Below are 26,209 nucleotides of genomic sequence, written 5' to 3'. Positions count from 1 at the left end.
GTTTTTTTTTCCCATGTCGATAGAAAACAAAGTAGCAATGAGAAATCCGACAGAAAGACTTTCGATATTCAAAAATGCCGCTTCGATTTTGATGATGGACATGCCGTCGCTTAATATGGAACGAACGGTGATATTTCATTTCGCGGCATACGAACAGTCGATATTTGTATTTTCCGCAACTTTTAATTAATGTCAGTCGGCGCAGTAGACAAACCGATTTGAGAGTGATCGATCCATTACTACGACAACGAATCGCAGGATATCTTTCGCACAAGCGCCTATTGTCGTGCTATTGTATGTAATTATTCAGCGATCGTAGGATAATTTTATTGAATTACTTGTAAAGTAACGATGTCGGGTTGTAGAATTACAAAGAATAATCATGTATGTATACATTCTACACACAGCATATTATACTTCACATTTAGATAGATGCGTTTTAGAAAACGCCTGTTTCCTCTTACGCACTTGAAACTACTATAATTATACAATAATTATAATGAATTTCAATCGACAAAATGAAAATTATTATTATATTATTATAGTTATTATATCAGAATATGTAGACTGGACTATATCTACAATCCTGATTCGTATTAGTAACTGCTGCTTTGTGTTGTAATGCAGAAATCAGTAATTTATACACGTAATTTATCTTTTTAGTTTATTTTCATTTAACGGTTAAATGTGTATTTTATACCAATTTCCATACTGTCGCGCAAATAAATGCAATAGAACGTCAGTCTATACGTACGTCGACAAAGTGAAAAAACGATAATACATATATATCAGTTACCGATTTCATCAGTGTAAATTTTTCGGATAAAGAAACAAAGTGGAAAACATATTGAACAAAATTATCGTTCCGTTAATTATTATAAATTACAACATCTAAAGTTAAAACTTAGAAATTAGATTTACAATAAGAATTTCTCTTTCTTCGTTTCTGTCCGGCGTCGAAAATGCTGCCGCATGGATAAACTTTTCACGACGGTGAAACTAAATATAATTACGAACAAGAATGGGAACGGTTTCTGAATCGTCGTAACACCGGCTTAAATCCGCCGAGCTGGTACAGTACGTGAGCGGTGCCTCAAGTAGACGTATATTCTGCGAGACGACCGCCGAATAAAATATAACCCGCCACCTTTCTCGTCTAGCTGAATTTTCTCCATCCACGAACATGTGCACGAACAGTTGTGCACACGCGTATGTACACGCGTGCCTGTCTAATCTTTCTGTACATCCTATTACGGATTATATTGCATAATTACATCGCAAAAAAGAGAACAAACTGATATTATTCGTAGTATTATTTTTATAGAATCGCTATGTATATTTAAATCCTGGTTTACGATCTAATCTGATAAATATAAACCAGTTTGTGATACAATTCAAGAGTATTAAGATTATTCGCAGCATCAGAAAGATGGTTTAAGCAGACCGGAAAAACATCGCTTATAGTCGATTCTATTTAAACGTCTTTCGCAAAAACGAACGGTATTTAAATATAATCATGCATGCAATGCGATTTTATATAATGAGTTGATCGCACATAACACACATCTAAACAATTTAATATTAATAAATAATTCCAAAGTTTATTGCAGTAATTACGTGGACCAGAGCGGTAATTTACTGCCTCTTATTTTTGTGTGCATTGTCAACAGATGGTGACAATGATAATCTTATTTTTTTCCTATTCTATTTCATTCCATTTTCTATTCTTTTTCATGCTGTCCATGCACAGTTGTTTTTGCTGATAATTATTGTCTTGTTAATATTTAAGCTTTCTTTTTAAACACAAGTAGTGAATAGTGCAATGTTAAATACTACTCTCTTAATTAAAATGTTTATTTTAGAAGAGGGATATATATAATAATCACATATCAAGAAAAGCAACTGTAGAAATTTAAGGCGTTATATTATTTCATTTTAAAGCCACAAAATTCGATTTCGTTTGCATTTATATTTGTTCATTAATTAGTATGAATACAAGCACTTATTTTTTTCATCAAATTGTGATATATGACTGCATTATATTTCGGGATGAGAACATAAATCCGTTCTCGAATTACACCAAGACACATTATCCTGGGCAGGGACAGCTAGTCAACGCGATTTCCGCTATATTCCATGCAGGCATATAGATATTCCTTTTATTTGCACGCACCGATTTAATCAATGTTTAAATTTAAATGTGCGATTGTACCAATATCGTTGGTTCGGAGTACGCGCACGATAGCGCGTAGCTACATAGCAACCCACATAAGAACTAGCAGTATAGCACTTGCCCGCAGAACGGAGTTAATAACATATGTCCTGCAGAGAAATTCGCAAAAGCAAACGCGTCACAGAGGTTAATTCCGTAGTTGCGGTATTGACGGAGCAATTTTTGCCCTTTATAGATCACAATGAAAATTTCTTCCCGTTACCGCGGCACATTTTTATTTATATCCACGGCCGCACAACGCTCCGGAATCCCACGGCGAATGAATCGAACGATAAATTGCAGGGCCCCCGGCAAAATTTACGGATCGCCATGCGACGGAATGAAGTCGTCGATTTTCCTTTCAGCCCGGCCCGCGTCCGGAATTCCAAACGCGGTCGTGATTAAAAAAGTACAGAGCGACTCGCGGATCATACGATGGCAGTGGCGATGGCAGTGGTGGTATAGCAGTGGCAGTGACGACAGGCGGTACGGTATATTGTTGCGCGAAACTTTAATTTAAGCTATATACATGCACGGCTATCTAGTTGTATGTTTCATTTCACGATCGTTTATATTCGGTTTACTAACCGGAATTACAAATCTTCGGAGCCGCGTGCGCGCTATAATTTATTTTGGGCGACGGATCGGTATCGATCGACCATCGGTATCGGTCCGTCATTATCTTGCGCTCGCTTAACGTTTAAGGCCGTGGCACATAGAAAAACTTAAGCAGTAAAACTCAAGCAGTAAGCAAATCAGCCAATCACAGTCAAGAACTTAAAGCATGGCCCTAAGCGGTAGCGAATCCATACCGTTGATTTCTTACTGCTTAAGTTCTACTGCTTAAGTTTTTCTATGTGCCAATAAGACCCTTACGGTTAGCATACATGAATACCATAATTGCGCTCGATTCCTTCTACACCTGTGGTACATGTTACGAAAGAATAATAAAAACAACTTGGTGTGCGGCACAACAACGACCAAACAGCGCTGCTAGCGACTACTTGCCATAATGAAAGCTGAACTGCTGAATAAAGACGTGGGCGAATTCTTGATTCCCTATATCGGCTATATCTTCGCGTACATTTCAAGTTGAGATATTATACGTGGGATGTACGTGGATTCTCTTTGCCTATACTGACCTAAAGGTTTTCCACATCTTGAAACATAGTCGTTGAAAGAGAGGGTGAAAAAAAAGAGACAGAATTTTGAAGAAAGAAACGTAGCTCGTTGATATATTGAGCGCACTTCTATGACCTCTTTTGTTCTTTCACAGGAACGCCTTCTCGAAATAGAAACGTTGAAGTTAGACAGAATTGTATCGAGTAATACATAAATATCTGCTTACAAGAAACCAAAAAAAAATCGTGAAAATAAAAATATTATTGCTATTGAATTACAAAAAACGATTCACAAATTTAATCAAATTCAATAACATTCAATTCACTTTTGCAATTTGCAAATTGTTTGCAAATAGTTTGAAAAATATTCTTCTTGTCTGATAATATTCTCTTCTATGTAATATATCTCGACACAGAGTATACGGTTGCATATAATGAACATTACTCGGAGATTGCCCGAAGCTATGATGTATTAAATTCTCCTTAGCGATAGCATAATGGGAAATTATTCTTTTTCCCTTCTACTTATTGCTATTTCAAGAAATGTTATATTTAGCTTAATTATACGTTTATAGCATTGGTCACAGTGTCACAGTTATGTAACTCGATATTATAGTATATCTCATAAATGAATTAACCTTTGAATTAATACTTAAAAAAAATAAAAAAAACCTTCATTCACTTCTTTTAATTAAACATATCTATATATTAATTCATAAATATATAAATAAAATCTCATTTTTATAAACAGATGTACTTAAATATAAAACAATTTATGATAAACAAAAACATTGTTGTAAAATATTATTATTTTAACACTATTCATCTATAATCTTTCAAATTCATTGAGAAAGTATAATTTCACACAACAATAATAATAAGAGTAAAAGTATTTTTAAAAATATTAGATTTTTTAAAATTCTAAAAATACACAGTTATATAAAATGCATAAGAAGCTATAAAAGTTTTATTTAAAACATTTTTATATATTTTACTGTTTCGACGATAATTGCTTAGAATCAAATATAAGCGCTAGCTTTGAGAGAAAGAGAGAGAGAGAGAGAGAGAGATTGTTTCATTTTTTAAACCTCTCAAAATAAGCACCTATATATAATGTAATAAATATGTGTCTTTTAAATTTTTTTGTTTGACAACATACTTTACAGAGAATTATATTAATTCCAAACAGTTGTGACATGTATACCTCGTTAAAACATTTCAACATTCAACGTACCGTTTAATTCATGATTGCGCTGCTTCCAAGCTGTGTTAAACCAATGAGTTTAGCACAACCACATTTGCGTAATTTCTCGGCAAGAAGTGGTCAGCACCATCCGAGATTTTCGTAGTACGTGAGTCACAAGAGCCAATTTAACAGCGTTCCAAAAACATGCAAATGCGAACAATCACTTATCACAGCGCTCCTAGTCATCCCTCAAAAACATTTCGGCAATAAGTTAATTCCAGTAATATCCTGAACATATAGAGCTCGGATGATCTATATGATAAGAATATTGGCGAGGTTCGGGGGCTTTCACGAGAATACGCTGAGCTTGAAGACAAATGGACGAGCGAATCGAAAAGGAAACCTCCCATTGGAGCGCACACGGGGCGGCCACAGACAAATTCATTAAGAAATGCCAAGATTAGCACGACTGGAAAATTACGACTGGAAAATTTGCTCAGTTTGTGCGTGGACTTCTCGGGATTACGAGAAAAATAACGAGCTCGAGGAAATATCGCAAATCGTCGGTGGTGTAATTGCCGCCCATGGAATGCAAAAGTAGAATTTTTCTATCGAGCTTGGCGCATTTGTTCTTCGGTAACAAATTACGAGTTGCAAACGCTCGGCGATATATTTGAGCTCTGCGAACTGTATAAACAATTCGATAAACTGTTCTTTGTGGCAATATTACCGGACATAATTTACATATATTATGCCAGCAACATTTAAACAGTCTTTTTATTTCTACATATTTTAACGAAGGTATGTCCGAAATATATAATGTAACATAATATAAGTGTATTCCGAACGCGAACGAGTGCAAGTATTATATAACGTAATGGATGGATTGACTATGCATGTCTGTAAAAAGCTAACATAAACAGTAGTTTCACTGGTGAAACATTCATTAATAACACTGCCATGTACTACAAGCTAAATGCATGTATTTAATAAAAAAGGCTGCACGAAGGGAAACTAATTTCTCGTGTATCGTGACCAGCGTAAAAATATAAAGAAGGCAGAAACAGAGATCCGCTGGTTCAACGAACAACCATTCTTCTTTCTTTACAATTTACATTATGTAAAAATTTGACAAGATATGCGTGAAACAATGTAATAACGCTTTTACCGAACTCATCGTCACAGAAAAATAGACAAAAGAAAGGTTCGAGGAAGCAAATTGAAAGAAAATGACGTGTAAAATGTATAGAGCAATTTCTCTAAAGAGCAAAATTTTGATTCAAAAAATAGAAAAACATTTTTATGCTAAAAATATGGAACTGCAATGAAAAGAGAAATTCAACGTTGCTCAAAACAAGTGGCAAAAATGTCAAATATTTTTATTCGCTTTTAAAAGAAATGAAATAGCTGTCTAATTCAGCTGTTTATATGTGTATATATGTATACACATATATATGTATGTGTGTGCGTATTTTTTAATAAAGAATACGTTATTTACAAGTACTTTTTCGGAACTTTGTTTTTCTTTATGCGTTTTGAAAAAACATATATTTATAATACAACACACACACACACACACATGCCTTGTCATTATAGATAAATCTAAATCATATCTTTATCCAGCTTGAAAACAAATTAACAAATGTAAATAAATAAATTGCACAAAGACGCATGTCTTCATGACTCTATGTGGAAACAAAAACTAGAAATTTTTATTCTCGCCGTATCGCAATCGTGTTGTATGTAGATGATTAAAGTCGCTCTGGTCGCTCATGATCATTGAGTTTGCCATTGCGATGCTACACAACGCCAAAATCATAAGCATCTCTATCTCAGAATGTGGACAACGTAATTGTAACGTAATTGCAACGTGATTGTAACGTAGACACAGTCGTGGAATCCGGATCTACACACTGGCTCGAACAACAGTACCACTTGGCAATTCTGCCCCGGGTTGCTTGCGAAGAAAACACGTCAAGATGTTAGGTTGCAAACGCGCAAATCCTATCTGAACAAGAAAGTAAACAATTTTCCGTCATCGCGTTTCTTAGAGATGATTAAAGATATACTGAACATTGATGAGGTCTAAAAAAGTTTTTTAAAGAAAATTTTATTCATTCTTTTCATTGCCATAAAAACTGGAAATACAGTTTTCGAGTGAATATAAAAGCACTGTTATAAAATCTCTTGAGAAAAATTTATCGGGAATCAATGACCGCATTAAAGAAAATAATACCTGAACATTTACGGAATTCTCTCAGCGATATACGCTTCGTTCACGCTTGTAATACAATTTCGCCATTTACATGGTCTATTTACTACGCCGCAATGTACGCTCTCCACTGTTACATTAATGTACAAGGTGGCTCACCATCCCATCTCGTGCTTGCTGTCAGATGCATCGGAAAACCAGAAATTTGAAACAAATTACATTAACGCACGTTTTAACAGACAGATTCAGTTTGCATCTCATCCACTTTCTCAAGTCGATAAAATAATCCTTTTTGATTACGCAACACATCAAACATTAATTTGCATGTTATAAACCGTTCTAACTAGGTTACAAAGCAAAATATCAAAGATTTAATCAATAAAACAACCAAATTGATCACTTAACGGCACACTTTATTCGGTCATTGATTAATTTTACGTATTAAAAGCCTCATATGCACAGATAAGCTAATTCTTGCTGCATTTTTAACTGTAGCTGTAATACGTCAAAGCATTCCAGTTCAGCATAGTAGATTACCTGCTGGAATTGAACTGCCCACTGGCACTGTACCTAATACGGCAATGATCTAAAACAATTATGTGCGTTGAACTATAGAGAGGCAAGCACAAAGCTGTGTTTCTGACAATTGTGATCAACGAGGTGAAACAATTTGACAGAATGACATTTGACATTTTCATTACCTTGTAATGCATTTACAACATAGGCATATGTTCTGTGAGAGATCTATATGTAAGGCATTGTAAGGTATTTAAAAGAAAATGTGCGAATATTAAATAATTTTCGGAATTTCAGTTCTTTATAAAGCACAAGAACTTTATTCTAACAGAAAATTTAAAAATAAAACTTTGAAAAGATAATCAAATGTTAAAGCATGAAAAAAGTATAACTTAAAAAATAAAAATGCAGACTAAACCCAGAAATTTAATTTTAAAAGTCGGGAACTATACCGCTTCTATATCGAGGCTTGTTTAATAATATTAATCAATAATTTAATAATTCATGATATGTAATTACTCAAAGGATATTAATACTATCGTCGCGGTCACGTGGGATTTCGAAATATGCAGCCGTGTTGTTAAAACTGAATTCCATTATGCCACAGTTGCCACACTGTCCAAAACATAAATGTGCACGATGTGTGTGTTTCGTGTATAAAGGAATTAACATACTAGTAATTCCACTTACTCATCCTCTTCACGCTTTTAGCACTATAGGCGTGATATTTGCAACATGCTGTCTAATTAATAACTAATTAACATTAGATAATTAATCAACATGGATTTGTTTGAAAACGATACATCTTATCTTCACGAAATCTTGATATAAGATTTTTCGTGTAAGATTTTATAGTATTTACTATTTAAATATTCGAAATTTTTATAATTTTATAATTCACGTTTTTTTGCAGAAAATGTTCAAGATGCAACGGGCTTCTTAATTTCATCAGAACTATAGCTACTAGTGTAATTTGTATTCATGGTTAAGTAATGTGCATCCGAATAATCTTCCTAATTTATTTAAAAGAAACACTTTATGTGTGTGTGTCACAAATAACTCTTATAAATAAGAAGCTTAGCTATTCTTCAAAAAGACGACCAAACTAAAATTGCTATTTTAATGCAAATTTTAACGCAACGCGTGTATGCAGAAAATAAATATAACAACAAATGAGTTATCTGAAATATAAGATTTAGAGATAACATCAAATAAGATAAAAATAAGTCTAAAATCTAGAAATGATGTATAACGTACGTGTGATAACAAAATTGGAAACAATCAAGTCAGCAGCCGTAATTGCAATGACTTTATAACTTCAATGTTTAACTATAGAAGGCACTCCGCGTTGGCAGAGTATGTTACATTATGGTAACCGCAATTAACATTCCAAATGAAACATTGCATTAACTTTATATGAATATGCAAGAAACACCGAAATGCAGAACAATTTAAACTTATTCACATATACAATATGCGTTAGAATAATTATAATTTAAGCTTTTTTTTAACAATTCTGATAGCAACTGGAAGAATATTCACTGTAGTTACACTTTGTAAAAATTCATTTTTAAAATAATCATATTATTGACCATTTTAAAATTATTTCCCCCCTTCTTGTGTAATATCAACTTTTATCAACTCAAAAGAAAACGGATTATCCAAGCCAAGCTTGCGTTCAATTAATTAAGTTATAACTTTCTAAGAAGAAATTTTACTCCCTTCTTGAGAAGTTAGTCAATGTATAGACTATAGAGTTTGGACATCATGTCTCTCACTATGTTTAGCAACGGGAGTACGATCGAGGAATCCCACGAGAAATTTGTTTTCCTCTATCAAACATATACTCGTTAACTTCATGCAAATTTATGAAAACGAAGGTAAGTGATTAATATGGACGCAGTTTGCACTGTATGTTTTTTTATTGCAGAAGCTGAAGTGTTTAATCTGAAAGAAATGCAATGCCATGACACCCTAATGGCATTCACAAATCGAATTAATCCGATTCGGGATGGTATATAGTTGACAAAACTCGATTAAATAACAACCCTGGATTTGCGACTTTACGACGAGCGGAAACGTTTTGCATGATATTTCGAAATAATAGATCTGAGTAAGCTGGAAGTTGCGTGAAATACAAGTTATTTAACAATTGTAAGCAGATTTACGGACGAAAAATTATAGTCATACGATACGTCTATACGGATATTCGCTGTCCGAGTTCAGCGATTCCGAGTCTCAGCAACTCGTGGCGCGTCGATCAGGACCCAATATGACGATGCTTCATGACTTCTCGGGTCCAACATGTCCTTTAACAAGATTATTGCACTTCTACATTTAGTCCTTAGACGTATGTACATGTACATGTATTATATATGTATATGTGCACAGGCCAACGTCAGAGTCATCCTTATCCTCGCAACCCTCTAAGCTCTTCGAAAACTTTGTCTACGAGCTGAGTATAGGGTTCGGTCGGTAAACTTTGCGTTAATTTCATGCAGATCGAAAGGGGTTGGAGGGGACAGCGCCCGTGAGCGAGCTGCTCAATCCCCCGCGGTGTTGCATGCAGAGCAATGGGTATCTATCGAGATCGAGTGCATTACCATCTCCGGCCGTCGCTCGCTCCACCGATTGCTCACATAAAAGATTTTCTTTCTATTATCGTCAGTGAGACATTGATCAATAAGTATATTGAAGTAAAACTTATTAGTGAAACAGTACGTTTCCTCTTTTATTAAAAATTACTTAAAAATATTTTTATCGACAAGAATTATGATACAGAAATAGAAGGCGTTATATTGATAAACTGCACGCATTTGAAAATTATTCCTAAAAATATAAATTTATTGACATTTTGAAATTTCTTTAGATTTTAACGCATATTGTATTTATATGTCACTTTAAAACAATATCTTTTGTGCAGTGAATAAGAAAATCATAAAATTAGGACGTCGAAACCACAAATTGACATTCTATTCGATGAATTGATTAGCACTTTATTATCGAACTGCGTTAGAGATGCTAACCATATCAGATTCAATGATAATTACATATTTCACGGTTTGTTAAATTTTGTATTGTTACTCTGTCAATATGAATGCATTTATGAACGGATAATGGCAATGTAACGTATGAAATTAATACGGCACAAGAATATCGAACACTCGTAATTAATAAATGTTTGAGCATTCACAAGATATCATGATGATTGTTCATCGGCGTCACGTTTCTAAAACAATTGTTTGTTGAAAACATTGCAAAGTACATGGCTAACGGGGCAAAGTACATGAAATGCGGTAGTACCACATTTCTTAAAATAAAAAGTATGAAGCGCAATAGTAACGTAAATCTTTCCTGAAAACTGCTGTAAAGATAAATTTTAACCGAAAGAACTCTAGCTGTTTCAACAACAATGCTAAGAAGCGCTGAATGCGAAATTTACTACTATTTATCTATTTTTGTTTAGGTAATAAAAATGAAGATTAAAGCAGATATAGATCCTTATCTTGACTTTAAGCATAATTTATGAGAATTGAATAAAAATGTAAAAAGAAAAGTTTTCCGTTTTTTTTATATCTTTTTAAGAATAAAATAAACATGTGTGTGATGAACTTTTTTATTTCCGTTTTAAAAATACTGTACAATAATATATAAAGTACGTACAATAATTTAATATTTAAATTGAAGATTTACAGAGTTTTTAAATACATGGAAATAAAAAATTTATATCTGAATAATGAATACGTGATATAACAAATAATCTGTAGCAAATAATATTGTACAAAGATATCGATTAATAAAGTTTTTATTAATAAACATTTATCTATAACTATGTGTAGCATATTTTTAATGTATTTTGTAGAATTGTGGAATAATGTTGTTCCTCACATACACAAAGTTATATTTTTCTTTGCAATATTATTGCTCGTTAAAGTTGGTTGTTGTGTTAAAGTGCTACCTTTAAACTCGGAGTAATCAGTCGGCAGACTTAATCGTGTCTGCGCAAGTGCATTATTCTGCCTTAAGCCCTTGCTCCTAACCAGCGACGCGGCGTTTCGCTAATAGAATCTCCAGCCGGCAGATGCGATATTTGTGCGCCGCGATACATCGCCGGTCGTTAATCGTGAATCCGGTAGCTAGCCTGCAGGTACAGCCTGCAACTGTTGCCCCGCATCGCGTCGCGTCGTGTCGCGTTGCTGTATATTTATTAGCAAACGACATAGATGTTCGCGATAGAATATGCGATTAGAACAGAAGATCGCGTCGCTAGAACAATGGAATGGAGCGAGACACGAAGCGACATTGGACTAATTATACCAGTCTTGCTGCTAATAATCTATCTCACGACCTCATCAATTTTCTCTGAATAATTATCAACGTTTTCTGAACCGTGTTTCAAAACAAGAATACAAACATGGATTACAGCTAAATAATGAATCAAAGGCAGATTATAGATTTGACAATATTAGTAATATATAGGTATTTCATTTATAAGTTAGATGACATATTATATGTATATTATGCCTTTAACGGTATCATAAATTATTACGCCATTGCATATGTAACAATATGCCAATATCGTGAAAGTCTGAAAAATATCAAAGTTCAATCGCATCATACAACAAATAAAATTAAGAATTCCATTTATAAAAATAAATCGATTTACATTATTTCATCCTATAACAATATCTTCATTTTTTTGTATCTAAAATTATAAAAAGTCCATAACATTCTCTAAAAACACGCAATCATGTAAATAAAAAATATTTAACTTGTATATTTTTTTTAGCATATAAAATTTCCATGAAAACATAATATAAAGCACAAAAGTGCAGGTTAAAGAAAAATAACATTATCAAAGAGATATTTTCGAATGTGAAAAGTATCATATACGCTATCAACTCTTGGTTGATTAAATCTCTCTGGAAATGGGCTCAAATTGCTCAAAACAGTTGATCGAGCGAGAACGAACCGTTAGGAAAACATTTACTCTTCGCAAAACAACCCGACTGTATGGTAACTGTTCGACAAACGCATTAACACCGATTTCGAACTTTCCGTGTTCGCCATAAAACAATACAATTGTTTATATTCCGTGCTAATACGGATTACGTTATCGAAATGCAACAACTTATCACTCCTATAAAACTCGCAATTATTAGTTCAATGAATAATATATTTAAAACGTTTCGTAAATTGCTCTGCAAAAAACAAGCAATTATTCTTTCGGTTGCTTTCTCGTTACAATGGAACATTTAATTAGATAAATTTATATTTATATTCGTATTAAGCATGGCACAGTTGCTAAACGATCAAAACTTGACTTGTGGTTTGTTGAAATTTTACTTAATGTTGTCGAAAATCCCTTATCTACTTGTGATTAGGATTTTGATTCTGGTATCGTGACACGTTTACGCACAACTCTCTTACAGAGAGATAAGAACTAAATTTCAGGTGAAATGTATATAAAAACTCATCTAGAGAGTATTTTATGTTGGTGCAACAGACTTTTCTCCGTCTGCATCATATATAGAAGCGCAGCTATGATTCTGACTTGAGACAAAAGGCCGCGAATATGAAGAGGCACAGAGGTAGAAGTAACGGAAAGAAGAAAACTCATCGACGCGAAAACTATTTCGTGCTTTGATATACCACAGCGTGTGATCGATGCGCGTGTTTGTTCCAAAGTTCGAAACAGTTCCAAACGACGCTCAAATTGAGGTCGAGTGAAAAAAGATCTGAAAAGATTTATAAAGTAATATATTATATATATACATATATTTCATTTTTTATATTTTGCCACACCAGTATATTCGTATCATTATCATCGAATCAAGTCGATCAATGTGATCCCCAACTTTTAATTTTATATGGAAAAGCATTCCTTTCGGTAACTTGTATCATTACAATAGAATATTTAGTCAGGTAAATCAATATTCATTCATATGTTAAACATGATGCAGTTGTTGAACGATAACATATAGTCCTGTAGGTGATAATAAATTATACATGTGGTACATCCTATCATGAATTATTTATGCAACGTCACATGTGTAATTATACATAGTCCTTGTTATCTTGCCGAGTGAACACGCGATGCGATTTTTGCGCCACGACAGCGTTTTCAGTTTTATCTTATTCGCTATAAAATTGCCTCCGAGTTCACCATAGAACATACGAACATTTAAAAATGAGAATCATGAAAGAATCAATGTTAAACAGTGCATTAATCGTCATTAGTCTTCAACTTACTGTAAACGCAACATTTTGATTAACAGTAGCAAAATTTTTATATGCTATAACCGTGTTTTTCGGCAAGCGTCGGTAAACATGTATACATTGTACGTATACATTATGGAATACAATAGAATCGTGATTGATAGATAGTCTAGAAAAAATCGACGATAGAAAAATTTATTGAAATGCGGTAGCTTATGAAACGCGAAAAGTTCAGAGTGCAATAATAGACAATCATCCTCTATGACGGGCAGGTACGGAATTTCCTCGAAATTCTGAGATGGAATGGGAAATGGGAAGCCTGGAATTCACGACGAATGCGTGCGAACATCCGTCTTTGACCGTTTCGTAGCTGGACCACGTCTACTCGGTATTCATGTCGGGTCAAGCTCAATTCTGTAGACAGAATTTGATGCATGGACAGGTTAATGCCAATTTTCAGTGTGTCCACAATCTCGCGACAGATGCATCTCCAGAAATTCTACGCGAATAGCTCGATCGTTTGCGTCGTTAACGCCACGTTCTGCAAATAGCAGTTAAAAGTTGGTAGTTTTATCTCGTGACGTTGTTCTTCCAAGAAAAACTGTATGATAATATAATCTTATATCTTGCAAAATTTAAATTTTGCTTCTTAAGAATTCTCGAGGAAATTAACTGCGATATCAATATAAAATTTATAGTATATAAGTTAATATACATAAAATTTTACTTTTCTTTTCATCGCATCTATACATGCACATACATTGTACATATTTTAATTTTTCTGTGACATACACATCGATAATATTTATTATAAATGTATTCCGTAATAGACACTAATAAAATACCAAATAAAACACCAAAAATATATCATTTATGGTATATATTTGATGTTAAAATTCCGTTCTTTAATTATTTTTGCTAGATTTTATTATTTTTTTATGTAGCACCCAAAAAATTTTTTTTTGCTTCTCACAGCAACTTTTGTTTTCGGAAAAATAAAAAGATAAATCATATTTACAATCTCTATATATATAATATTCTACAAAAGTTTTTCTATATACACGATAAAAATATAAAAGTCAAGCAATAAAATACTTTCAACCGTAAACCCAGATACAGCGATTAATCTTTACACAGCGCTGATTTTATGAAATAAACCATATCTGCTAAAAACCTAAGAGTATGGAGGTTTCATAAAACGTAAATAATTTTTGTACTGTTGCGATTTCGAAAAATCCTGAACCATCCAACCTGCAATTACTTATACTACTTGCAATTTTAAATATAATGACATTTTATGTATACATATACGAAACCAATTTTATTATAGCCGAGCTCCGTTGAGCAAGGGATGAAATATTATTCAACTGGGATGCACTGTCCATATTTCGTGAGCAGTCATAACCATTGCACGTGTTATGAACCTGAGACGGCGATTCTGTCCGCGAGTAACCAGAGGTCCAGAGGTCGTTCATCGGAAGTTTATACTGACATCTATTACTACCAGAGCAGCAGGGAAATCGCATTTGCCATCTGACTATGCCAACATGATTATTTAATGATAACGGCTGACGCGTTGCACTCTCGAAACGTTACACCCTTGTTTGCAACATGCTGCAACCTGCGATTTCTCAGACCTAAACACGACGAAGTTTATCTGATCCTAGAATGTATATATATTTTAACGGAAGTCATATAGATATAATTTTGATAAGATGTGAATTTCAATGTTTTACTAACCACTACTATCGTAATGCTAAGATCTTGTAGTAAAAAAATTATATATACCTATATGTATAAATATCTACTTTTATATATACAATATATTAAAATAGATTTTAATTTTAATATTTTGTCTTTTCTGCTTCTATGTCTTCGAAAATTTAAAATTAAAATTATTTATTTGCCAAAAACGTAAAAACATGTTTCTTAAGTGCAATGATAAGAATTTGTTTTAATTTTATACGCATGCAAATACTTAACACTACAGAAAATACTTTCAAGAAATTTTATTGATTACCCTGCATTTCTATTTTCATATTTTATACGTCTAAAATTATAATATAACCACTTTAATTAAAACTGAGTACTTTCATATACTCCGATATCGGAAAATGAAAAATTATGCGTTACAGCAAAAACGAGCTGTTGAGGTTAATTGCCGACGTTGGAAAATCGTCCGAGAATCCTTCGACCGAGAAATATTTCTCTGTTCCTTTCTCTCCTCATTCTATCCTTTCTCGCCTCCGTTTTTCTGTTTCCGAAAAACGTTTAAATTACAAAAAATTAATTTTCTGAAATATACGAGAACACGATAGGAGATGCCAACTACAGAAACAGTACGAATGTCGTTTGTGCATCGATCATCGTTTTGATGTTTTCATCAACGTTTGATGAAATTCTTTTCGTAACCCATCGTTCTCATTCGGTCAAGCTCTTGTCGTATTGACAAAACAAATGTTTTCCGAATCAAGTCACGCCAGCTGCGCACGAATCTGCACTATTCTCGTTTAGTTAAACCAACTCTGCCTTCGTTTCACCCCTTTACGTTACCATACACATCGCAATATAAACCGATCCACATTGACAATCAAAATCTCCATCACAATCTTTGATGGAGCAACAATTACAATTTTTTCACAATTTTTTTAACTTGCACACGTTTTGTCAAAGTGTAAAAATAAAAAAATGTAATTATTTTATTCGCTATTTCACTCAAACTGATGCAGAGACCACTCGTATATATCATGCGTGTTTCTTCCCTAAGCGAAAATCTATAAAACAGATAAATATCTCTGGGACGCGACTCCCTTCTCGGAAGGCAGAGTTGCATCTCGTACGTGATCAAAATGTTTATGATTGCCTGTTTAAAAATTAAAGCCACAGCAGATATAACGACATTTAGAAATAATTAATGGAAGCGGGCAAGCGGCGCTTCGTGTAATCAGACATTTATTTCAGAATAAACAGCTAGAACGGACATTTCTGCAGATTGTTCGGCAAATTGAATAGCATCAGATCGGAAACATCGACGAATTCGCATGCGTAACTCTCGCCTATAATCGCAACCATCGCTTATCCGCCAGAAGCAAAACGCGAAACCCATCGATATTACCGGCGCCGCGCCGCCGGCTCAAATTTATCGAATCTACATCGCGACACGACTACGTCGCTTGATTCGCCAACGCAAAAAAGAGGTGCCGATTGTAAAGCTAATGATCCGGAAAACAGCCAGAGAGAAAAATGATCTTATCGTAGCATAGTTAAAAATACAAAAAAAGTTCGCATATATGTATGTGTATATCAGAAATAACATAGATAAAGAATAATTTTAAGGCCACGCTTAACGCAGTTTTATCCATTTACGTACATTTTGTTTCACGTTGTCATTAAACTTTATAAAAATTAATTCGTATTTTACCCTAATATTAATATATTTCGCGCAGTATAAGCAAAACTACAGAAATACTCTTCTGATTGTATTATTTTTCAAAAATAATGTTATTTTTCTAAAACTTTTGATAAATAGGATAATGCATCGGTACTTTGTTTCCATAAGATCTACAGAAAACATCATTTTTATCGTTTAAAGAAAAAGCAAACACATCAAAGTACAAACATATTTTTCGTGGCGCGGGAACGTATCAGTTGAGTCATTTATGATGTTTTTTTATTGCTTCGATTGCTAAAGACAATAACCAAACAACCTGATGGGTGATTAAGTTCACACGTGTAAACAATTGTAAATATTTGCGTTAATATGCTGATTTACTATAGCTACACAATGCTAATATAAGTTATAAACGCTAATATAGCTAGAAATTAAGTTTAAAGATACAATTTTGTTATGTTAATATAATAATATAACGAGCAAAGTTACCGTGTTATTTGTTTAATTACTGTCGCATACAAGTAAATAATTATATTTACACGTAACATGTTTAATTTTTTGGCGTATTCTTTATTTATAACTTTTGTCTCACACACACACACACACACACACACACACATCGATAGAGAAATAAAATTACAAATATCTTGCAAATACTCGTATTACATCTTTGTGTCTTTTTGTTCTTGAAAGTACCTAACACTAGCATCGACCAATATCGAATTACACTTAAAGTAATGTATGCATACGATGATGCATACGAAACAGTAAAGAAGCATTTTGACTCTATCCAAAAAAATTCGATCATTAAATGCTATAAATCCCTGTTAATTTACCATGGTAATTAGCCAGATATATTTCCATAAATAAAAATGGGCTTTACACTTTCACCCGTTCTCTTTCTTCCTCCGCAATGCGCCGCGACAACAGCGTAATTAACTTGTCAGTTACTTCCGCGACAATGACAGTTCACGTCCGGCCGGTCAGCGATCGACCAGACGACCAAATTCCAACGATAAAATATTGTAGGCCGAAAGTACTCTCCATCGATGCACGTCGCTCCTCCCGCTATATCGTTAATTTATAGATAGAGTAACTCCGCGAAAGCGTTATTGCCACCGCGTAAACCGAGTGATTCAGTGGTGCGAGCGTGGCGCGGGACGACGCGCGACACGCGACGCGCCGCCATGCCAGTGATAATATTCTAATCGGCGCGCGTGCTCGTTTCACGCTAAAGTTACATCGGGTTGGGATAAAACGCCCCGTGTTTCGGCGTTCACGAAACGTACACCGAGCGAGAATACCTATATACCATACCGCGCACACTACTCTGCGCATACCTACTTCGTTTAATTTTACAGATTGCGAGTGCGTTTTAATTTAATTGTCAACCGAATTTGATTGACACGATGGAAAAGGCTTAAAAACCAGACGTGAAGGATTGGGAATTCTCTATGTTGTCACGTTCAATTTAATTGCACCGATTGTAAATTTAAGTGCTTGAACATTCAACGGTTTATTTAGAAAACATATATATATGTTTCGAGAGATATATCATAATTCCAAAAGATATTTTAATATTCTTTGTTTTTACTTTAAAAGGTGGATTAATTATTAACAAATAATGATATTGTTTATTTGAAAAAGTAAATAACAAATAAATCTATACATCTATATAAATAAATGTTCTGACCGACTGACTGACTGTAACTGACTGACGGAATCAACGCCCAGCCCAAACCTTATAGAAACATATAATTCGGGAAGTATATTTCTTCTATGATGTAAGCACCCTCTAAGAAGGGATTTTTAGAAATTCAACCCCTAAGGGGAGTGAAAAGGGGTGAAATGTGTTTTCACGGATTCTCCTCAATATCTCTTAGGCCCGATGAGATACTGATTTAGTTTTTGATTTAAAGTATTTACATACTGTGTTAATTAATAGAAGTTTGTTAATTTAACTGGAGGGACTTTCAGAATATTATTTATACACGGTAATATCGTAATGACAATATTTGTGGATAACTTATAAAGTAGACAAGTTTCAAAATATGAATCAAAATGATGAAATTCAATGCATTTCCATTGAATCGTATAGAAATTTTAAAACAAAGTAAATTTATCAATTTAATAAATAATTCTTAAAAATACGTACGCAAAAAAAGTAGGACAAATGTCTCATTGTAATTAAAGCATTAATCAATTCTCCGCTTTCAATGAAACGCAATAATTAACTATCGAATATGAATATAATGACTGACGATGCTCCGGCTGAGTTCAGTTCATTTGACCTACTAGCTGATTAATAAAATCAATTAACTCGATCATGCAAAGTAACTAATTAAAACAGAAAGAGCAGTACCTAGCACAATAAATTAATTATTGACAATTACCGATGACATATTCGTGATAATATCTAACAAAACCACGTCGCACAGATAATGCGCCGAATAAAGTGTCGTAGCGTCATAATGTCCCTCACAACATCGAGCTACTCGGTACCTCACTACTCGGGATGCTAATTTATGGTGAAAGCATCCCGTTCTGCGTTTTGTCGATAATAAGACGAAAAGAAGAACATTGACACTAAGCGATACTTTGTAACGATCTGTGTCAATGCGTAATAAATGCTATAATACTGAACAATAAAACGCTTCCTCGGAAATCTTTATTGCCCAAGTTTTCTATGCATGCGTGACAAAAGGAAAAGCTTAATATAGCGCGATCTACAATAACAACGTGTGTAATTGAAGAAAAATTAAATCGAATTTCAAAATCGCAAGTACGATATCACAGATATTGATAAAGTTGCTAAGCGAGTCATCTTTCAGTCTTCCGCATCATATAAAAATATATCGATTTCTTATACAATTAATGCATATGTATCTACAGAATACACACGAGTGCAGTTCGCGATATATTTTTGCATTTCTGCAAATATAATCACTGCCTAATATTATAAATTGGTAATATTGCATTGCGTGAGTTAATTCTGCAAACAGGTATATTATTTTTTTAAGAAACCGCATATTAAAATGTAATTCACTTTTCCACAGAAAAATGACCTTTGCAATGGTTTTGTATAATCAAATTATCTTTCTTCTGGGATGTACTTTTCCTCTTACTTTGGGGAGATATGTTTTTTCAAAACTTAAAATGGAATGGTTTCTGTGTAGCATTGATAATATTTCAGGATCATAAGAAATTGCTGTAAAAAGAAAACGTCTAAAATTCTAAAATTTAACAAGTATACAATTTTTAAGACAAATTCTTGTGGTATATTTCATTAATTACGTAAGAAAACATAAATTTGATAATTAATTTCGCTGAAAAGTGATATATATTATACGGCGCTTGATACGAAACGTTGACCCCAATTGTCTACCCTTGTGTCTCCGCTATTTCAGGGTAACTGACCGGCTGAAAACATATCCCGTAAACGCGTGTGTTCAGGCATTCTAGTAAATTCAAGATAGTCTGATAACGTCGTATCCACATCAGTCGTCGAATAGAGTTAACAAGCGCAGAACGAGAATATCGCAAAAAGATGAATAAATACAAAAATAAACATAAAATGTATGCGCATGGCACGAAATGAAGTGAAGCAATCGTTTGCTTTCGTGAGAACATTTTCGCCGAAAGCGAATATCAATATAGCTACTCAATAGTAGCGGCAAGATGTGAATCAAGCAAGAAGGAAGGGAACGAATACATCAACGCTGGTATAATAGATGCCAGTTGGCAAAGCATGCACCAGAGTGTTCGTATAAATTTCTATAGGACTTCCCGCGGGATGAGTGATCGATGAGACGATTTCCACTCCTCAACTCCGGATATATCGCGAATAATCATGCTAGGATATAAACCACCACCTTTCCGCATTTTTCAGATTTCAAAGCATATACGTGTCTAACACGCGCGTCCTTTGTCCTTTGGCATGCCTCGCGAGTACAAAACGCACACTCTCGGAACGCGTCTGTTTAGATACGCCAAAATCAGATTTTAACGCGATACAACACGAGCGATGATATAAAAGAAACGAAAAGTGGACATTTTTCATTTTCGCGACAATTGGAACGAGTATGATTTTGTGTATGGTTTTTTACTAATTTTTCACCAAGTCGCGGTAAACACATGGTAACAACGTGTGGCGACACTCGCAAACGAAAAGGACGCTCGTTAAACACATAATTTCTCTTGGCGTGACACATTTCAATGCTTCTTGTACTGGTATGCATGCATTTTAAATGAAATAATATTATACGCTTACAGCAGTTTATTCACAATTTTCGAGTGAAATTTCGATGGAAGTATAATATACGCTATCTCGTATTTTAGTAAAACTGCAATGCATTAAAGAGAATTCCAAACGCTTGAATAAATTATCTCTTTAAGATTAAATGCACTTTACTAGATGGGTTAACTCGCGCGTTGAAATACGCGTAAATTTTCGTCTCTTTACTTACAGTCATGTAAGATGGATGCGCCATCATTATAACTATCAAGCAGCAAAGTTGCTTTATGAGATGTGACGCCTTATTTACAAAACTGTTTGATGCATCAAGATTTAGATTTCAAGTAAATCATCAAAGATGACGAAACAAACGCTGTTTTTCAAATAAACGTAGGTAAAACGTAGGTACATATTTACCATGTCAAAATATTCATTTATATAATAACATGTTTCTATAATATTTGTGTATTATACAATAATAATTGTAGATATATTATAATAACTTGCGTATTATTTAAATAAATAATGTTTTTAATAACTATTTACTCTATATTTTATTAATTCTATTTAAAATTTAAAGACAGGCTTTTGAAGAGTTTATTTAAATTTTGTTACAATAATAATAATTAGTTTTTATAATATTTAAATATTAATTCATTTTTTACTTATACTTATATATTGAATAATGCCTAAAGCAAAATTTTATGTGAAAAGAGTACTTTTTACACAAAAGCATTTTATACTGCCCCAACTACGAATAAACGGAAGACGCCTTGCCCGCAGGAAACTTGGACCGAGAAACGAAAAATATAAATCTACACGAAACGCGCGCGTTTCCACTTTCTTCTCGCACAATATAACATATACGTACGACATAGCAGCTTCTTCCATAACGAGAAAGTAATGCATCGGAGAGACGAAGGATATAAAAGACTATTCCCCTGTAGTTTTATTCATCAGGATAACTTCGCTTACACGCTACATCGAACGTGAAATATTAAAATCGTCAATCTTGTCTTTTAATTTTAATTGAATCCTCGTGAGTTTGCGTAAACGGGAATAAGAAATGATCGAAAAGGTTCTATAACGCGTAATAGGATACTTGCACGTGTAAGCGGAGATTCGCAATTTTCTGGCCAGAACACCTCGACACGCGATATTTCTTTTCATTGCGCGCGCAAGTACATCTCGGGAGACGATAATTTTCAGTTATCCACGCGAGGAAAATGTCGGGAAAACTTTTATTGCAATATAATATACTTTAGATATTATGTATGCATAAGCCTGGAAAGATTCCATATACTTATTACGACTGTCAAACGCGAGTAAGAACGCGAGAAAGAAAAGTATATATATATATATATATATATATAACGGAAGAAATTAAATATTTAAATAATTTCTCGGGAAATATATATACAGCCGCGCGGAGGATTTCATCAAACGCGAGTATCGTAAAGGAGAAAAGCATCTCTCTGTGAAAACTGTGGCCGTATATTTCCCGAGATATCGTCACGCATTTTTTGAAAGATCGAGCGAGAAAGATCGCGCGAGCTTTGAGGGATGTTTGCTACCGTGCTCGCGGCTGTAAATTTCATTTCAGGTCAAGCAACTATATGTGCAATATTATAACCGAAATTCTGTGAAATTCTGTGAAACGTGTTGGAAATGTTTCGGTGGGACATGTGGGATAGAATGAAACTTTGGAATGTTAATGTTTCTGGAAGGTCATAGAAAACGGAGAACGCAATGACACATATGAGTAATGGAGAAATAATACGTTTTCCAGACAGACTTCGCGACGCGACATCGCATCTCGTTTCAGCGAGAGACAGCTGTGCTTTCGGCTAATTTGAAACAGTGCCTTTTATCGATTTGAAAAGTGTATGGATCGAAGATAGAAATGCCATCTTCCTTGTTCATTATGAATATGCATTCATTAGAAACAAAGTGGCTCGATTTTCAAGCTGCATAACGAACATCCTCTCTAAAACAATTTAACAAATCAGAATATTGTTTTAAGTATGTACAATATTGTTTTAAGTACAAAAACATTCGATAGAAAAAAATAAAAATACAAAGTACGCATTTTTATTTTTGCATTCTATATCCGATAAAAACGATGTTAAGCTTCTGATGCTGACTCGATTGCCAAGTCCGTGTTGACAGTACACACAGCGTCACTCTCGGCAAAATCGTGAATTATACAGCGTAAAAAATGACGTTAAAAACCTAAATTGTTCTTGCGCAACGTACAGCGTCATTTTTCGTTTTAGTTTAGTGTTTTTAAATTTAAAATAATTGTCGTAGAGTTAAAATATATCAAAGACTTCCATTTTATTATAATTTAATATGTAAAAGCAAATATTTATTTCAATTCAACAGCTCTCAAACAGCTTGTTTTCGTCCTTGATTAGGCACAATTCAATTCGATATATATGGGTCAGTCCACCCAATAATTGTCCAAATAATATGTATTATAAAAGGGAAGTTTTCGATATATTTTACAAATCTATTCTACTGATTACAAACGCTATTTTATTAAAATACATTTTTATTTTAATAACTTTTATGATATATTTTCTCGCTTTTGATGTCATTAATCTGAAATGGCTGCAGAAAACGTAAAAAAATTAACCGCTCAAGATTATCTATGTATGTTGAAATGTATTGTTTTTAGCCAATTGTTTTTGTCAAGATTTTTTTTATAAAAAAAACCGTTTAGAATATTATTGCAATATCTATGTGCTATTCAATAGCTTCATTTATATGTAAGCTCATAATACAAATGTTGTAATTAAAACATTTAGATTTGGCCGATAAAGGTACGTATATTTAGGAAATGCATCGAAGTCGATTAAGTGCTGTCGAGTTTATACAAATTGTCTTTTTATCGGACATTACTCTCGATTTACAGTTGTGCCGATAAAAACGCGCTATTCCTCCTTTCGAACATTATGATACATTCACAGAATATGCAAATATGTACCGCGGGCCATCTACGAACAGCTCATCTCTGGATTCGTGTCGTGTGTATTTCCGGTCAAAAAACGATCACATCTTTCGTAAATCGTACTTTCATTATTTTCTTGCGCTTTCGGAATATGAACGCTCTCGTTACGACCGACGACCATGTCGAGATACAGTAATATCAACGAAATTAAACCCACCGGTGAAAAGCCTCTCTTGCAAATTCAATATCGAACGCACACCGACCACGTGATAAAGCTGATAAATTGATGATAACTATTAGCTGATATAAATCTCGTTATAATTTCTCTTTAGCTATTATATATCGATAGTAACCTATATATATCCGATTATAGCTCATGCACAATAAATTAATCAATGTTTCTAATTTAATTCAAAGATATGACAGATCTATGGTCCATTAATAGCTGAAAGAAAAATACAAGTTTATCTCGAAAACGGAACCTTATCTACAAGTATTCGCGGCGATATGAAATCGGTGAATTTTTCGTGATCGTATTCATAGAATCGATGCCGATGTAACGACATTGGCGCATTCGCGAGCGTATAACCGGGCTGCCATATCCGATTTCCACGTTTCTATTTCGCTATCGCTTTTTGTGCGGCCGGGCCATTGTAATCCGCCCGATCGCCTGTGTATGGCAGCGCGCTGCGCTGAGGCTTATTGACGTCGACTTCCGATACAGGCTGTCTAGTCGCTGCTGCTGTAAGCCCAGCGGCTATACCGTGCAAGAGAGAACCTCGCGTCAAGTCCCAATTACGGATAATCAATTTCGCCGACGATGTCTTCGAGCGCGAACGGCTTTAATTAAAGGCGCGGATGCTCCTTTTTGTCGCGGATACACCCAGTGGCCCCGCCCCGCTCAAACAGAAGCGCGAATCTTTCCGAGGCCGTATATGACACGCGACGATTTCAAATAAAGCACCTTGCACGAACGTTCGCACATACCCGAAATGCACGATCGATAAACCAAACGCGATACGACCATCTTTATCTCTCTTTCTTCTCTCTTTCCTCTTTTTCTTCTCTTTTCTCTTTCTCAACTCTCCCCCTTTTTCTCTTCCCATATAACCTATTAACGCATATAGGTATTTTGTACTTAACAACTGTCGCTCGTGCATCTCTTTATTTCGCAGAGTGCATAATTCTCGTCCAATAATCACTTTGCCCAATGCATTACTTACGCACCATTACGCATGTTTTTTATCTTAGCGATTTAATTTCTTATTGCTATTATTTTTCGGTGCAATCAACGTAATAACGAATCGACCAATTTAACAAGGCAAATTTTCTCACAATCAGTGTAACACATTTCTGCTAATACAAATGAATAATTAAAACTCGGCTCATTTAAACCGAATATGCCATGGATGCTTTAACGTTTATAAATATTTCATGTTCTGTTTTATTAAATAATTATTCTTTGTTACGCGTGCAATACCGTTCTAATCTAAACAAAAACAATTATTTAGGAAGTATACGTATATATAAGCAATTTAAACATAAATAACAAAAAATATATCTATTATAAATCTATTATAAAAATATCTATTATATTAGCTTATATTTTAATAAAACAATAACTATAATTCTATTTGCAAATCGTTAGTATATGTCCAAAACATCGACCGTTTGATGCATACTGAATAAAATAGTCGTTATTTCTGCATGAGATATTAAGTCAGCATTTTCTTAATACTTTCCTTAAAACTCCGAAGTATTCTACATATGTCTCACCTTTACTATACTGGCTTTCACAGTGATAATCCTGGTAACGTTCCGCGCGAAATAATTCGAACAACTTGAGAAAAATATTCAAACGAGCAACTGAGTCCGCAAGCACGCGCGCGTAACTTTTCTTCTTACATCTCCGACTTCGCAGCAATCTCGTACAATTTCGTAGGAAATTGTCACCGAATTATTGTTTTCGCTATCCACATTTTCTGAAGGGGCAATACGTCGATACCGAAATGATTTATTTATAGAAAAGGATTCTTTCACACGTTTATGTTCTTCCATCAGGGAGAAGTAACTCTGTAAGTCGATACTACTCACAAGTATCCTAGCGGGTAGAGTTAATTGAACGTGTCAATGCTTACGGAGATGGTTCCAAGCTCACGTAAACA

General features: G+C 34.1%; 2 protein-coding genes and 1 long non-coding RNA gene across 5 annotated transcripts in view; 1 reads left to right on the top strand and 2 right to left on the bottom strand.

The window, feature by feature from the left end:
* The window catches only part of LOC143900050 (uncharacterized), a 53,426-nt gene extending 38,151 nt beyond the window's left edge, over nucleotides 1-15,275 (top strand). Inside the window, exon 4 of one of the 2 annotated variants that reach the window (XR_013257700.1) lies at nucleotides 14,797-15,275. This is a non-coding gene — a long non-coding RNA (uncharacterized LOC143900050). Of the gene's footprint in view, nucleotides 1-8,160; nucleotides 9,014-14,796 lie in introns of those variants that run through there. The other variant, XR_013257702.1, reaches the window with a different exon arrangement.
* Nucleotides 1-26,209, bottom strand: part of LOC143900015 (uncharacterized) — a 297,879-nt gene that overhangs the window by 269,397 nt on the left and 2,273 nt on the right. The gene's annotated exons all lie outside the window — the stretch shown is intronic.
* The window catches only part of LOC143900045 (uncharacterized), an 86,138-nt gene continuing 69,084 nt past the window's right edge, over nucleotides 9,156-26,209 (bottom strand). Inside the window, exon 5 of the mRNA XM_077410969.1 lies at nucleotides 9,156-9,556. Coding sequence (XP_077267095.1) covers nucleotides 9,470-9,556 — 87 coding nt within the window. The 3' untranslated portion in view covers nucleotides 9,156-9,469. The remainder of the gene's footprint in view (nucleotides 9,557-26,209) is intronic.

The sequence above is a fragment of the Temnothorax americanus genome, unplaced genomic scaffold (assembly GCF_048541705.1).
Source record: "Temnothorax americanus isolate GAGA-0224 unplaced genomic scaffold, ASM4854170v1 Scaffold3, whole genome shotgun sequence".
NCBI classification, from domain to species: domain Eukaryota; kingdom Metazoa; phylum Arthropoda; class Insecta; order Hymenoptera; family Formicidae; genus Temnothorax; species Temnothorax americanus.
The sequence above is the reverse complement of the archived record's forward strand: the minus strand, read 5'-3'. Positions and strand labels throughout refer to the sequence as shown.